At 39.6% G+C, this 14,096-nt stretch overlaps 1 protein-coding gene and 1 long non-coding RNA gene across 5 annotated transcripts in view; one reads left to right on the top strand and one right to left on the bottom strand.

The window, feature by feature from the left end:
* The first annotated feature begins 65 nt into the window (after positions 1-65).
* On the top strand, positions 66-3,597 carry LOC112846946 (uncharacterized). Its single transcript, XR_003220168.1, has 2 exons — positions 66-700; positions 844-3,597. It is a non-coding gene; the product is annotated as an uncharacterized LOC112846946 (long non-coding RNA).
* Positions 3,325-14,096, bottom strand: part of acap3b (ArfGAP with coiled-coil, ankyrin repeat and PH domains 3b) — a 54,537-nt gene continuing 43,765 nt past the window's right edge. Inside the window, exons 12-24 of one of the 4 annotated variants that reach the window (XM_013269168.3) lie at positions 14,045-14,096; positions 13,737-13,837; positions 13,505-13,616; positions 13,154-13,386; positions 10,386-10,455; positions 10,129-10,223; positions 9,826-10,046; positions 9,642-9,734; positions 9,316-9,417; positions 8,990-9,213; positions 7,496-7,605; positions 6,276-6,386; positions 3,325-5,854 (exon numbers count right to left, since the gene is read on the bottom strand). In XM_013269168.3, coding sequence (XP_013124622.1) covers positions 5,704-5,854; positions 6,276-6,386; positions 7,496-7,605; positions 8,990-9,213; positions 9,316-9,417; positions 9,642-9,734; positions 9,826-10,046; positions 10,129-10,223; positions 10,386-10,455; positions 13,154-13,386; positions 13,505-13,616; positions 13,737-13,837; positions 14,045-14,096 — 1,675 coding nt within the window. In that variant the 3' untranslated portion in view covers positions 3,325-5,703. The remainder of the gene's footprint in view (positions 5,855-6,275; positions 6,387-7,495; positions 7,606-8,989; positions 9,214-9,315; positions 9,418-9,641; positions 9,735-9,825; positions 10,047-10,128; positions 10,224-10,385; positions 10,456-13,153; positions 13,387-13,504; positions 13,617-13,736; positions 13,838-14,044) is intronic. The other 3 variants (XM_025907377.1, XM_025907378.1, XM_019358770.2) reach the window with 3 other exon arrangements.

The raw sequence follows: 14,096 nt of genomic DNA, 5'->3' as shown, positions 1-14,096 counted from the left end.
ACTTCTGCCATCAGCTACAAAACACTTAAAATAATTTTATCAGAAATTTCATCACAAATGCTGAACAAATAGGTATAAAAGGATTACTTCACTTAATTTAAAGGTCAAGTTTAATTTACTCATCATAGAGAGCGTCATTAAGCTTATGGAAATATTTGCATAAGCATTAGCAAACACAGTCAAACCCGGATTATTTTATCTGTGTTATTTTTTTTTTATTTTGTTGGTGTGCCTGTGAGACCCAGGGTTTGGGGAGCTCGACTGCTTCCTGAGAGGATTTTTTTTTTTTTTTTTTTTAAATTACAGTAAATAACAATCATCACCTCTTGCATTGCACTGTTCTCCAGGGAAAACTCGGGTCCTGAGAGTCATGAGGACTTCCTTGCACATATGACCATCTGTCCAAAAACTGTTGCACATAAAGAAATTGTACTTCCTGTTGGCAGAAATAGGAACACAAAAAAACAAGCCAAGGCACTGACCCAACCTCCAGGCTCCCCAGATTCCATTTTGATGATGCATCTACATGATGTCCTATCCAACTCAAGCTCCAGAGGTCCCATTGTTCATGCTCAGACAGGTCCAAGGTTGAGTTGACTTATTAGTTGGACAGGTTGAGAACTGTTTTGTTGTTATATCTCTAAAGGTCATCAAATGTTAATGTCAGCTCTGCTGGATGACTAACATTATCAAAACTGGAGTAAGTCAGCTAAAACATCAGGGCAATAGAAATGTTTGGCTTTGACCAAGTTTATTTACGAGAGAATATTACAACTATTACAAGTCTGCTGTAGTTTTAACTTGTCCCTGCTGGAATTTGACTTTTCTTTTTTTCATTCCCAGAGCATTCACTTTGCAGGACCAACATGTCTTCTAATCGAACGCAGCAGCCTCCTGCCTGATTCCAAAGTGACTGAAGAGAGGTCGGATGAAGTGAGGGGTCAGCAGTGATCACTTTGGCTTCTTACAGCTGCTGAACTGTAAGCTCCTTCTTCTCAACTTTTCGGGATGGAGAGACGCGAGGAGAGAAAACTCGCGAAAGACATCAGTGAAGGAGATGTCACCTGAAACAGTGGACACTAAAGTCAAGGATCTGTCCCGATGCAGGGCACCATGGAGAATTACCAACCTTCTTTTAGAATATGCGATACATTACCGTGAAAAAATCTTGAGACACCACTCATTTCTTTTTTCTTTTGGTAACACTAATCTATGCCTAATACTGTTTCATTGTGAGTTTTTCTATCTAGCAATGCTTTGCCAGTGTGGTTGAGATCATTGTAAGCATTAAAAATGAAGCTGTCATCATTACATGGTGGGTCAAAATCTGACAGTATTTTTCTGCGTTCATAATTCATTCAATTTTGACAAGATCCCAAACATCACTGGCTGAAATGTCCAACCATGACAATGCTGTAGACACTCACTGACACCAACTAAAAATATAAAATTTGAATTCATCACTCCTTCAAAAATGTCGCCACTGATTTTTAGTCCAATTCTTGTATATTTGGCGTATGTCATTCTTCTTTACCTGTTTTCCTTTCCTAAGAATCTAGCCACTCTTGCACTGAGACAATTTATGATGAGGCTTCATTCAACAGTAGAGGGATCAAATGAAGGGTCAGGTGCATATCTCAGAGCCTGGGCTGGGCCTATGCTGTATTTCTAACCTGTTTCTTAAGCACATGACTTTCAGATTCTGTTCATCTGTTTTGTTTTTTTAATCAAATCCTTTCTTGTCCCGTTTCCTCAACATTTTAAGCGCATGCTGAAAGCCACGTGGACATACGTTAAGTTTCCAGCTAATATCTCTTCAGGAATCACCTCATTGGTGCAAAAATAATGTTTTTATCTACAACAAATGATTTTAACCATTTGTCAGAAACACAGTGACTAAAAATAAAATTTAAAATTGGTTGTTTGGCAAGTTGTCTGTTAAGACAAGCCTGGCACATCCCTGAAGTCAGAAGCCTTTTTATACTTGAATGAATCATCAGTGTTGATTGGAAATTGTGAGGCACAAAAACTGTAGTAAAGTTCAGCAAAAAAGCAGCTGATGAACTTTGAACTATTGACCACATTTTTGAAAATAACATAAAAGTCTGGTTTATTAGAAGCAAATTAAGAAACAAGTGGTGACTCAAGACTTTTGTACAGTACCGTATATAAGCAAGAATATAAGGAAGAAAGATCAGATTAATGCTTGCTTTGCATACCCACGAAAAAGAAAAGTGCCCACAGCCTCATATTTTTGCGTAGCTCCTAAGCCTAGCCCTGTGAATCATGGGATGTACAAGTAAAAAACCTTTATTTCCTCTTAAATGGGATTCCTGGATACTCAATAGCAAGTGTGGAATAGTAGTGGTGAGCATCCTGTCCACTCATGGCTCAGACATTCATTTTTTTTTAACTTACCAACTCGCATTGAATATGGTCAAAATTACAGTTTAACTATATAAATCCTGTATTGTAGTTGTCTTGGCACATCCTCCTTAAGGCAATGTTCCTGTTCCTCATTTATAAGAAAGGGAAAAGACTGGCAGCATTATCACAGCAAATGTTTTCCAAGCTTATCCATAAAAATAGGAGGGGGGAGGGCCACAGAGCAAGAACCTCAAGTTAAAGCGCAACCACCAGAGCAGGAAAAAATCATAGTATCACGCTAGTGTGCCACAGCAAGACAGCCCAGGATGCTTCACTCACTCTATCCCGAACATCCTTAGGTTTTACTCTCCTGCTGCTCGGGGTACGTCCTGTGGTAATAGAAGCAATGATATGTCAGTCAGTGGTTATTTCCTCAAGTGGACATGTGTCATTTGTCTTTAGTGTTAAATCGAAGGAATTAGAGAGGACATTTTATTCAGGGATGGTGTGACAACGCTTGTGAGAGCACATACATGTTTTACACACTGGAGACACTGAATTATTCAAGGCACAGTGTTGCTGCTGCAGGCAAGAAGATGAAGCACTGTTTTAATATCCATAAGACTCTGAATGCTTAAGTTATCCTTAAATAGCAGAGTCTGGAGGGATCCACGTGTACACCTCAGTGATATTTCACAACATGAGACTAATCGGTTTATTGCTTTGAATAAGCCAAGTGCTACCAAAAGTTTGTAAATTGCCAAAGACACACCAGAGTATTCTGTAAAGTAGCACTCTCCCAGCATCTGGCTATATCTATGGATTACAACCACTGCCGTATTTATTATTATTCGATAAATTAGAGCAGCTATCATCTGGAAAAAGAATGCTGGGAGAATGTTACACAGAAAAGATGAGCGAGGGAACAGCAATGAGAATAAGAAGCAGGCAGCTGGGTTAACAGATCCATTTCAGTTTCTCAGTTTTATTGTATGTATTTTGTTTTTTTTCCCCTTAGTGCTTCTAAAGACATGGAAGAGAGTATTCCAAAGATATCCAAATGCCAGTAAACAGAAGAACCCCCGCAAGTAATTCAGAACCGTGTCACAGTTCTACCCGACCGGCTGTTTTTCAAAGACGATGAAAAAACAAACATTAAACAGAATCTGTGACCGAATGCTGAGAGGCAGGAAGTTAGCATTAAGTTAAAATATGCAAGTGTACTATTTACAGCATGTTTGCGCCTTTAACCACTCTTAAGTCAATACTACACACAAATGGACACAATATTTAATACTTCCGCGAGGGCGACAGCTCTTAACAGTTTGGTCACAGTAGCTTCACATCACCCCCCGAGACTGGTTCTACTTGCAGTACATTGAACTATTGCATCTATCAGGCAAGTCACATCTTCTGAACATGTGAGCACCAACAGTGTTTCTACCACTCTCACAACTCAGAAAGGATGGTAAGAGTATCCTGTATATACCCAAAACAATTCTTCTTTTTTTCCTTTTTTAACATGATGTTATACAACAGTGTCAGACACTTTCCCTTTAAAAAAAAGTCTTTGGCAGAGGAAAATAAAACCACAGTATTTAAAAAAATGAAAGAAATGAAAAGAAAAGAAGAAAAGTCACCACAGATTCGTGTGTGGATGAAACAATGGCACAGAGGTGCAAAAAGGAAGAAACTTCTGACACCAGAGAGGTCATATTGGTACATGCTTTTTTTGACAGGACTGCACTGCACAAAGTGATCAAATTATAGAAAAAATATTCATCATGCTCAAGATGCAAAGAAGGTCAAACTTCCAAAAATCTAGCAAAGCATACAGAGGATATTCTTGGCACTGACCTAGATATGCAAGTCCTGTCACGACACGAGTTTTTAAAAGAGGCTCCATAATTTCACCATAACACGAATACTTTCCTGTAATATTACCATTGACAGGAAACTGGAGAGATTTTTATAGTTTCATGTTCCATAAATGGAAGTGAATTCCATGATGCAATTTTACGTTTCTGCATCTCTTCACTGCTCTGAACTATTTCCATGGTTATTGCTCAAATAATGAGTCACTGTCAATTCAGAATTTCCTCAGTACCATCAGAAGTTCCATTGATATGCTTGCACAATCTAATGAGAAGGCGCATGTTTTACTGCCAAGACGAAAGTACTCTGTAATCTAAGGCCATTTGAAAGTTTTCTGACTGCTGTTAGTGTACAATATATCGAAAGACCTCCGTCATAAATTCTGAATAAGGATTTTAGATTGAAATGACAATCATTAACAGAAATGCTGATATAAAACTGCATTCAATAATGCATTGCACTGGTCCTCTGGAAAGATAAATAAAAAAGACATCATTAAAATAGACAATAAATTGACAACAACTTGACTAGACAAGAACAATGTAAAAGCTAAATGATAATTCTGTATATGGGAAAAGTGCACAGTCTTTTTTTTTTTCCTTTACATATTATTTAACTGTCTCTCAGTATTCTTTAACACGTGCACTCTCCTGTTCACTCACTCACTCATGACGACACAGAGTATCTTACAAAGCAGGTGAGGGTCTCTTCCTCACAAGCCCTTCAACATTTTTGTCACAGTTTCACTTATTCCTTCCTGACCCCCTTTTTATACACAGTAAAACTACCCTGCCCACCTCTACTGCAGCTTGTCAGTTACTCTTTTCTTTTTAGTTATTGGAACAAATACCATATTGTTTTACCTCATGCCACAGTACACAGTTTCTAAACTTCTAAATATGCATATTTACATCTCTGATGAAAGAGAGATGGGTACATTGGATGTAATACAGATGGTCTGGATAGATATAAAGTGTACAGGATTAATGCAGCGAGATTCTTCCGAGGTAAGAGCTGTTAGGCAACAAAAATAAAAACACCCACACCCTCATACAGGAGGTCACACCATGTAATGAAGTTAGAGCATAACCCTGTTAGCGAAACACCAAGAAAGCTGATGCCATTTTACTGGCTGTGTTGTGTAGCTAGCATTGGTAGTGCCAAATAATGGCAAGCAGAAACATAGTGGCGAAGCAGGAAGATGGTGAAGGTGACTGGATAGTCAGTAGAGTTAGAAAGGTCCATCACGGGGATGCTCCCTATGACTCGAAGCATCCAATAGTCACTCTGTATTCAGACACCCAGCTTATAAGAAGTTGCCTGCAGGCTTAGATTTAGGGGAAGTAACTGACTTGTGATCAGGGTGTGGGGGCAGCTTTTACACGAATATGTTATTTTCTCAGTCAGGAGGAAGATTTATAAATAGAGCACACGCTTTGCTCCACGGTACAGAAGTGACCACTAGCATTCGTCTATGTTGAGACAGATGAATTCCTGGATGCACTTCCTATACTGCTGCTCAGTGGGGCTGCTTGTGGGGTATTGACCTGGTTGACCCAGCGGAGCCGCCTCTGCCTCTCGCATCTCTTCATTCATCCGAGCTAGACGCAACCTGGAGGACAGGAGTGGGAAGTAGCGAGGCAGAACAAAGGGAGATGATAGAAGGTGAGAAAATGGGAGTGAAAGGATTCACATAAGGAAAGGGTGAGAGGAGGGAGGAAGGTAAGAAAAGAACTGTTATGACTTTGCCACCAATGATGGATACACAAGCTTTCATAGTAACATCAGAAAGATTTAAACTATTTTTTAACTGTTTATCCACAGTGCTTACAAGTGGAAAAACAGTCTGGTGCAAGCAGTTAATTTAGTCACATGGATTAAAGCATGGATCAATCATACGGTACACAGAGAGAAAAAATTCAGCTGACTGCATTTAAATTGTTGATGTTTTGCCAGGTTAGTTGCTTGTTCAGCAAAACCATGAAGTAATACATGTTCTTCCAGATCAGCTACCATTACATAGAGTGTCTTACAGGGTGACGATGTCGGCATTGGCAGCCTGGACAGCGATGCTTAAAGGATCATGACCCTGCTCATCCACCTCTGTTTGCGATGCTCCTCTTTTCAGGAACAGACACACCTGCCTGTACAAACAAAGATGGAAAGACAAACAAAGATCTTTAAAGCTACAGGGTCCCAGTTTTGCTCACTGGTTGACCATATGCTATAAGGCTGAAGTGTAGCAGCCCGGGTCCCAGTCTGACTCGTGGGCATTTGCTGCGCCCCATTCCCTCGTTTCCTGTCTGATTCTTATATTAGACATCACCAAAGGCTCTGAATGGTATCATAGAGTGGATATCTCCAATATGATCATGTCAAGCACATCATGTTAGGGATATTTCCACCTATTTGCTGTTCATAACATCTGTTTATTGAGGGTAGCCAATGACAAGAAGCTTGGCTTAAAAGAAGAGAAGCTAAAACAGCTTGTTTCAGACAGTAAGATAAAGAAGGATTATTTTAAATGCCACCCTAGCAGAGTCAAAAAATAAAATGGTCCACTTGAGCACTGCAATAGTGACATGGCAGATTTTGTGGCTTGCACATGTGATGACTTACTGATGTGGTATTCACTGATTCCATTCATCATTTGCTTATCTCTGTACTTCATACTTTAGTCTGAATGTATAGGTTCAGTTTAAGCAGTTTCAAATGTAAATACTTCAAATACTTTAAAGCGATGAGTTACTTGTGATGGCAAGTTTCACGTGGGATTGTCCTGCATAGCAGAGGAAGACGTTTTGTGTGTGGTTTTTTTAACAGTGACATTTCCTGTAGTTTTTCCTGGTTAAAACAATATGGTGTGTCAAAGAATAACAACATTATCAAAACTGGTTGGGCAGCTCAGTTTTGTTATAGGGAAAGATTACTTCATGCATTTCTTCACATTCAAAACAAAAGGTACTCACTGCTGTTGGTACATTAATATTAGGTGTACCAACAATGGTTTACAAATTCGCTTGGCAAGAGAAAAGGCTGCTGGTTCAGTTCTAGCTGGAGACATAAATCCCCTTTGGGACTAAAACTAACGTAAAACTCACACACGTGGAGCCACCTGCTGTGGTAACCACGTTGTGGGAAGGGAGCAGCTGAAAGTAGCTTTTACCTAATAATTTCACATTTCATGACATTAAACACAGGCTAGAACACAATGATTATCAGACACAGCTTATTACTTCTACGTCTCTCTTACCCAGTGTGCCCCAGGTAGGTTGCATGATGCAGTGGGCCTCTGCCTCTCATGTCCCTCTGGTTCACATCGGCCCCATTCTGTAGCAAGAACTCACAAGCTATCAAGGAGCCCTGACAAAGAGACAGATGGAGAGTTTTAAGTCTACGGTGTTTATAATGGCAGACGATACATTTACGTGGAGAGTCTTTCTTGTTTTTAATCGTTTATGACTGCAGATGTTTTTTTTAATGTAGACAGTCCAGATAAAAAGATTTTTTTTTATCCCACAAGAGAGATTATTGTGTTACAGCACCAGGATAAAGAATTACAATAAAACCACAATCTATAATAAACACAGAACATAGTAAAAGTGCCACTGCCGCATAGTGAGGGCCTTATATTGTGAGATAGAAAGTTTGCACTAAATATACACCCAACAGTGATAAAAAAACAAAACAAAACAAATAAAAAAAAGAAATAAAAATGAGGTTAATTTAAAGAAGAGTTTAAAAAAAAAAGAGTGTATAAATTGCATTAATAAATAATATGGATATTTTAAACTCAAGAAACACCTTCAAGAAGGTATAATGCAGAAATATGTGTGGTAACTTATGCCTGACAAACATGTTCACCTGTCAAGAAGAGTTACAGTTTCATAGAGAACGGTAGGAATGATTTCCTGAAAAGGCGCATAGCGAGGGGTTGAATAAGTCTGAGGGAGAAGGAGCTATGCTGCTTCTGTAGTGTGGAGGAGAGCTGATGACTCAAATGCCTCCAGGTTCTGGCCAATGATGTGAATCAGTCTGTCTGTTGATCCTGATGGCATATCTGGCACTCCACCCATGATGTTAATGGGCCTAGTTACAATTTTTCTTTCCTCTGGAAGTCAAACACTTCTTTTGTCTCGCTACCATTGAAAAGGAGGAGGTGATTTCCAACTACTACAGTGTCAGAAAGCTTCTGCATGTGGCATGTGTCACTGTTGTACTAGAAACCTGCGGGGAACAAAGTAAACAGGAATGGAGATAGGACTGTCCCCTGTGATGCCTGAGTATTACTAACCACCACACCAGCTGTGCAAACTGAAGCCTCTCTGACAGAACAGTAGAAGTGGTGACACCCATTCTGAGCAGCTTTCTCACTTAGAAGTGGTTGGATGGTATTAAAGATGTGGAGGGAAAAAAACAAAAAAAAACCCCCAAACCCCACAATTCTCTCACAATGCCAATAGTACCATCCATACCATCCAGGTGGGAGAGACATGCAGCAGCATGTACACATCCACCCTCAAAAGAAACTGGCTTAAAAGGGTGGAGAGCATGTGTCACCTGCAAGCAAAGCCGGCAAGAACCAGTTTCTCCAGCACCTTCATGACACTTGACGTCAAGGGCACTGGTCTGAAGTCACTTAACAATTAAACAGATAAACTTAATTTAATAAATGAAATTATTGATTTACATCCACATCACTTTATCCAAACCAAAACACCCACACATGTTAATCACAGTGTCTCACCCCTATCACAGCCTGAATGAGTGGCGTTTTGCCCTCCTCTTCCTCGCAAGCAGCGTGTACGTCAGCACCGTGTGCCAAAGCCTCCGCCATGAGCGGCAAGTTGTGGAGTCGGGAGGATCGGTATAGGAGCGCGCCGGGGTGGAGTTCTCTTGGGTCTTCAGGGTCTGATGATACTTCCTGTTCAATTTCCACCTCACCACTGGAAGACTCCTCTGACTCCTCTTCTGTGTGTGAATAATTTAACATGAGAATGAGCGACAATATAAGTACATGTAACATGATTACACTACTTACACTGGTGGCACACAGCCCACAAGCACACGTACCTTCCTCTGTTACACTGTCCACCACTGAGCCAAAGGCCAGGACGTCTGTGCTCCCGTCAGTACTTCCTCCCAGGCCGCTGTCGCTACTGAGACCTGCAGGGCCAAGCATTGCCAAGCCACGGACACGTTAATCATTACTTAGCACAAACTGAATTACATAAAGACAGATTATTGGTCGGATTGCACAAGAAATCACAAATATGTGGAAAACTGCTATAAGAACTTCAGTTTCTGAGTTTCACTGTGGAGCCTTTACCTAAATCTTCTCTAATGTCTAGAATAACAATGCACTGTACCTGTATCAACACATTGTGTAGTGGACTTACTGCGAGGACCAGAGCCAGTGTCAAAGTAGGAAAATAGTGAGTCCAACTCATCTGGACAGAACAGTGAGTCCCGGCGAAACTTTGCCGCAGCTGCTGCAGGAGAACAAAAGATCAGAACAAGAGCTCAGTCTGGGCTTCGCAGTGTGTTTGGTTCTATCACCACATCACAAGTCCCCACGCTGACCTGCCGAGAGGTTTGCCGGCGAGGCGCTGCCAGGTTCATATCGGTGATATTTCCTACGAGCCTTGTTGGGTGCCCGAACAGAGCTGCTGTGTCGCTGGCATTTCTTCACTGTCCAAGGGCGGGACTTCCTTTCACCTTCCACCAGCGCTTCGCTGCCACTCATCTTCTTCAGGAAGCGTTTCTCCACATATTTAGATTTGATCCAGGCCTCTTTCTCCTGTCTGGAAGTAAATGACCGTAAGAAAGAAGGTAGAAGGTATCTTTAGAGTCTTGGAAAAATTACTGTGCTGGATGGAAACTGACCTTGAACTGGAGGGGCCTGGTTTTTTTGCTCCGAGTTCTTCACAGGCTCCCTCATAAATCTGGTTGATCACAGTATTCCCCAATTCACACATCAGCTAAATATAAGATAAGAGAACAAACACAGAAAGTGAACATTTTTTTAAAAGGGCTAATTAAAATTGCATTAGCAATGAACTAAAGGAATAAGACGTGTAACTCTGCTGGGGGAAAAAACATGGCAGAGGATGAGCTGTAGGCAAAGCGTTCAGAAGGCTCACCTTAAGTAATTCTGGCTCCCACGAGTCTAACGTCAGTGAACGCACTTTAGAGAAATGGACCCCTAAACTCCTGAAAGAAACAAGAAAAATAGTTTAAAAAGAGTTTTTATCCAACCGAAAGATCTTAGCACAATTTTACTTTTGCTACTTTTATTTAAACTGCCTGGGGCGGCAGATGTCTGAAGATATGCTCATAAGACCCTGGAGTAAAAACAGTATTGTCTTATTACTTAAAATATACACAAACGCGACAAATCCAGTATGAAAAGCCATAGATTTGTGCTTGTTTTTCTTATTAATATTTCATATGCATTTATTTAAATGTAATTCTAGTGCAGCCAGCCTTTTTATGGATACAGATTTGACTGATAAAGATACATGATGGAAAGTTTGACATATCAAAAAAGAACTTTTTTGATCGATTGATTGATTTTATTGATTAGCATTTAAATATCTCAGTGAATACAGAATACAAAATAAAGATTACCACAAAGCAAAAAATCATGAGACAAGGCTAATCAAAAGGTATTGGCTGAAGCATTTGCTTATTACGCCAACCCTTTTAACAAAAAATCTTTTGCATGCAGCTCCTGTACACAGGGCTCGAAGCAAAGAATAAAACAAAGCAAAAACAAACAAACAAACAAAAAAACTTTCCACCTTAGATAACTACATCAAAGCAAAACAATCAAGAGTTTCAGAATTATTATTTTTGCTCTTTTCATTCTTGATTAATATATTTTTCTAATACTCTATTTTTAAACATGTTTTTAAACAAGGAAAATGAACTACACCTTTTTAAATCACTGTCATAACTATTCCACAGGTTAACTCCTCTAACAGAAACACATCTCTGCTTTATGTTTGTCCTTATCTTGTTTTTTTTAAAGACATCTGTTCCCCTTAAGTCATATTGACTCTCTCTGACTTTAAACAGCTTCTGAGTACTGCGGCAAAGCAAGTTATTTTGTGCTTTATACATTATCTGTGCCATTTTATATTCGACTAAATCATAAAATTTTAGGGTATTCAGATTAATAAACAAAATGTTAGTTGGTTCTATATAGTTTGATTGATTTATAATTCTTATAGCTCTTTTTTGTAACTTGAAAATAGGAAGAGTATTTGTTTTATATGCATTACCCCATATCTCCAGACAATAAGTCATATATGGAAGCAACAGAGAACAATAAAGTGTGTATAATGATTTTTTGTTCAGGACATGCTTTGTTTTGTAGAGAATAGCAATGGTTTTTGACATTTTTGTTGTCACATGATTTATATGAGACTTCCAGCTCAGCTTATCATCAATTATCACTCCAAGAAATTTATTTTCATACACTCTTTCAATTTCAATTCCATTAACCCTGATTTTAGATACATTTTTCATTTGTCTAGTGCCAAAAATAATCAATTTTGTTTTCTTTATATTTAACAATAACTTATTTACATCAAACCAGTTTTTTAATATATTTAACTCCTTTTCCGCTGTAGTCAGAAGCTGTTCTAGGTCTTTACCTGAGCAATACAGAGTGGTATCATCAGCGAACAATACACATTTTAACAGTTTGGAAACACTACATATGTCATTTATATATAATATGAATAATTTAGGGCCCAGCACAGAGCCCTGAGGAACACCACAAGTTACCTTCAACTGATTAGATTTTACATTATTGATTTCAACATATTGATATCTGTCATCCAGGTAACTTTTCATCCACTTATATGCTATCCCTCTTATGCCATATCTCTCTAGTTTATTCATTAATATAGAATGGTCAATTGTATCAAACGCCTTTTGTAAGTCAATAAAAACACTGATAAGTAAGTCTATAAAAACACTGGTAAGTAAGTCTATAAAAACACTGATAAGAACTGATACACTTCCGTGAATGTGAATGTAACGGGATGCGTGAATGCAGAACATTAAACAGGCATGTGTTAAAAACAAGCCGAAGCAGGTCAAATGTCAGTCACACAGACATGTGACGTGTTGTTCTCTTCCCTGAAAAGGAATTGCTTTTCTTTGTTTTTTTGTAAGTAGCCTTACTAAACTAGGACAGTTTTATTTTAAGGTTGGGCAATCTGGAAAAACTCACCAGAGACAACAGAGAAAACAAAGTGACAAAGCAGGTTTGAAGTCCAGTTTGTTTGCCTGGTTTGTTCACTGCAGGCATTCAGTTTGATTTGACCACGTATGCATGTGGCATGACTGTCATCCATGCCCAAAACGCTTTCTCCAACGCTTCCTCAATAACAAGTTAATTAATCAAATAAGTATGTGAGCAGAAGTGTGTCACCACTTCTACAATGTAGTCACAAACTAGGAAAAAGTTATGAATTTAATGCTCTGTATAAGATTATTGAGGGCTGTGTGAGTGCAACCTAGCAGGGGAATGAGGATGGGGTCAGTCTATCATGACTATCATGGGTTTTGGTCTTGTTTTCATGACTATCATTTAGATTGTGTTAGTATACTTCTGAGCTCCTAATTTCTTTTTAGACCTTCATTATATGTTTGAATTTCTGTTTACTTATAGCCTTAGTCTCATCTATGTTCTTTGTCATGTTGTCTGTGTATTCAGCCTGTTTGCTTGCGTGAGCTCCCCTTTGTGGCTTCACCTGTTGGAAGTCAGCCAAAATAAACGACTCACTTCTTGTGAATTTCGACTGCCTCCTACATCATGTATTTCAGGGTCTTTAAAACAGTCCACAGGGTCTGTGTGATTGTTGCACAATAACTTCAGCCCTTAGTGTACAGTCACCTGTGGATCCCTGAGCACTCAATGCAGAGCAGCACTCCCAGGTTGATAGAGGCCCAGCAGGGAGCCGTTTGGCCACAGTCACTGCACAGCTCATTGCCTGGCAGGCTCTGCACCCGCTGGAGGAGGCTCTCTCCTCCTCCCCGAACTCCCTTATCAGCCCTCTCTCCTCTCTCTCTGGGTTCACTGGCAGAGTCAATGCTGCTGGTGGAGGGTGAGGCAGTCCGGTCCAATCGCTGTGAAGATGGAGTTACAAGTTAGCGATGGAGACTCGGTAAGATCTAAGAAAAAATAAAGGCTTGCGTAACAGGATTGTGTAAGTGTTACTGTATGTGGTCATGTGTTTGTTTTCACCTCAATGTAATAGTTGTCGGTGATGTCCTTGTAAGCAGAAGCGATGCTTGCCTGGACGGCCTGGATCCATGCCTGCCTCAGCTTCTCAGACTCAGCCTGCAGCATACAGCTCCTAAAGGTTTATAGAAACTAGTTATAAACATCTTTATCTGTTTAATATTTTAGCTTAAGTCTGTCCCAATCTGAAAAAAATAAAGTTGAGCTTATTCTGGAGTGAAATACACACACTTACTTAGTGGGTGAAACCACCTCAAAGCAGAACCGCCTCTCATTATCTTCACATGGTTTGACTGAGCACAACCTCAAATCCTCAACAACCACTGTCAAAGAATCCTGCCATTGAAAAAGGGGAGTGCCAGAAAAACAAAGCTTAGTGACAGGATCGACAGGAAAGACAAGACATTGGTTGACCTGCTATTATACAAATGGTGGCAAATAGAATTAAGAATTCTAAACTGTGTAGGTTAGCTAGAGTGGTGACAAAATCCTAGCATAAGGACCCCAAAACGATAGATTTACATTTACAAAATTAGACTGTACCTTGAGTTTCTTTTGGTAGACCAGCTGGCTGTTTTGTATAGAAAACCACCGC

Source organism: Oreochromis niloticus, linkage group LG5 (assembly GCF_001858045.2).
Source record: "Oreochromis niloticus isolate F11D_XX linkage group LG5, O_niloticus_UMD_NMBU, whole genome shotgun sequence".
NCBI classification, from domain to species: domain Eukaryota; kingdom Metazoa; phylum Chordata; class Actinopteri; order Cichliformes; family Cichlidae; genus Oreochromis; species Oreochromis niloticus.
The sequence above is the reverse complement of the archived record's forward strand: the minus strand, read 5'-3'. Positions and strand labels throughout refer to the sequence as shown.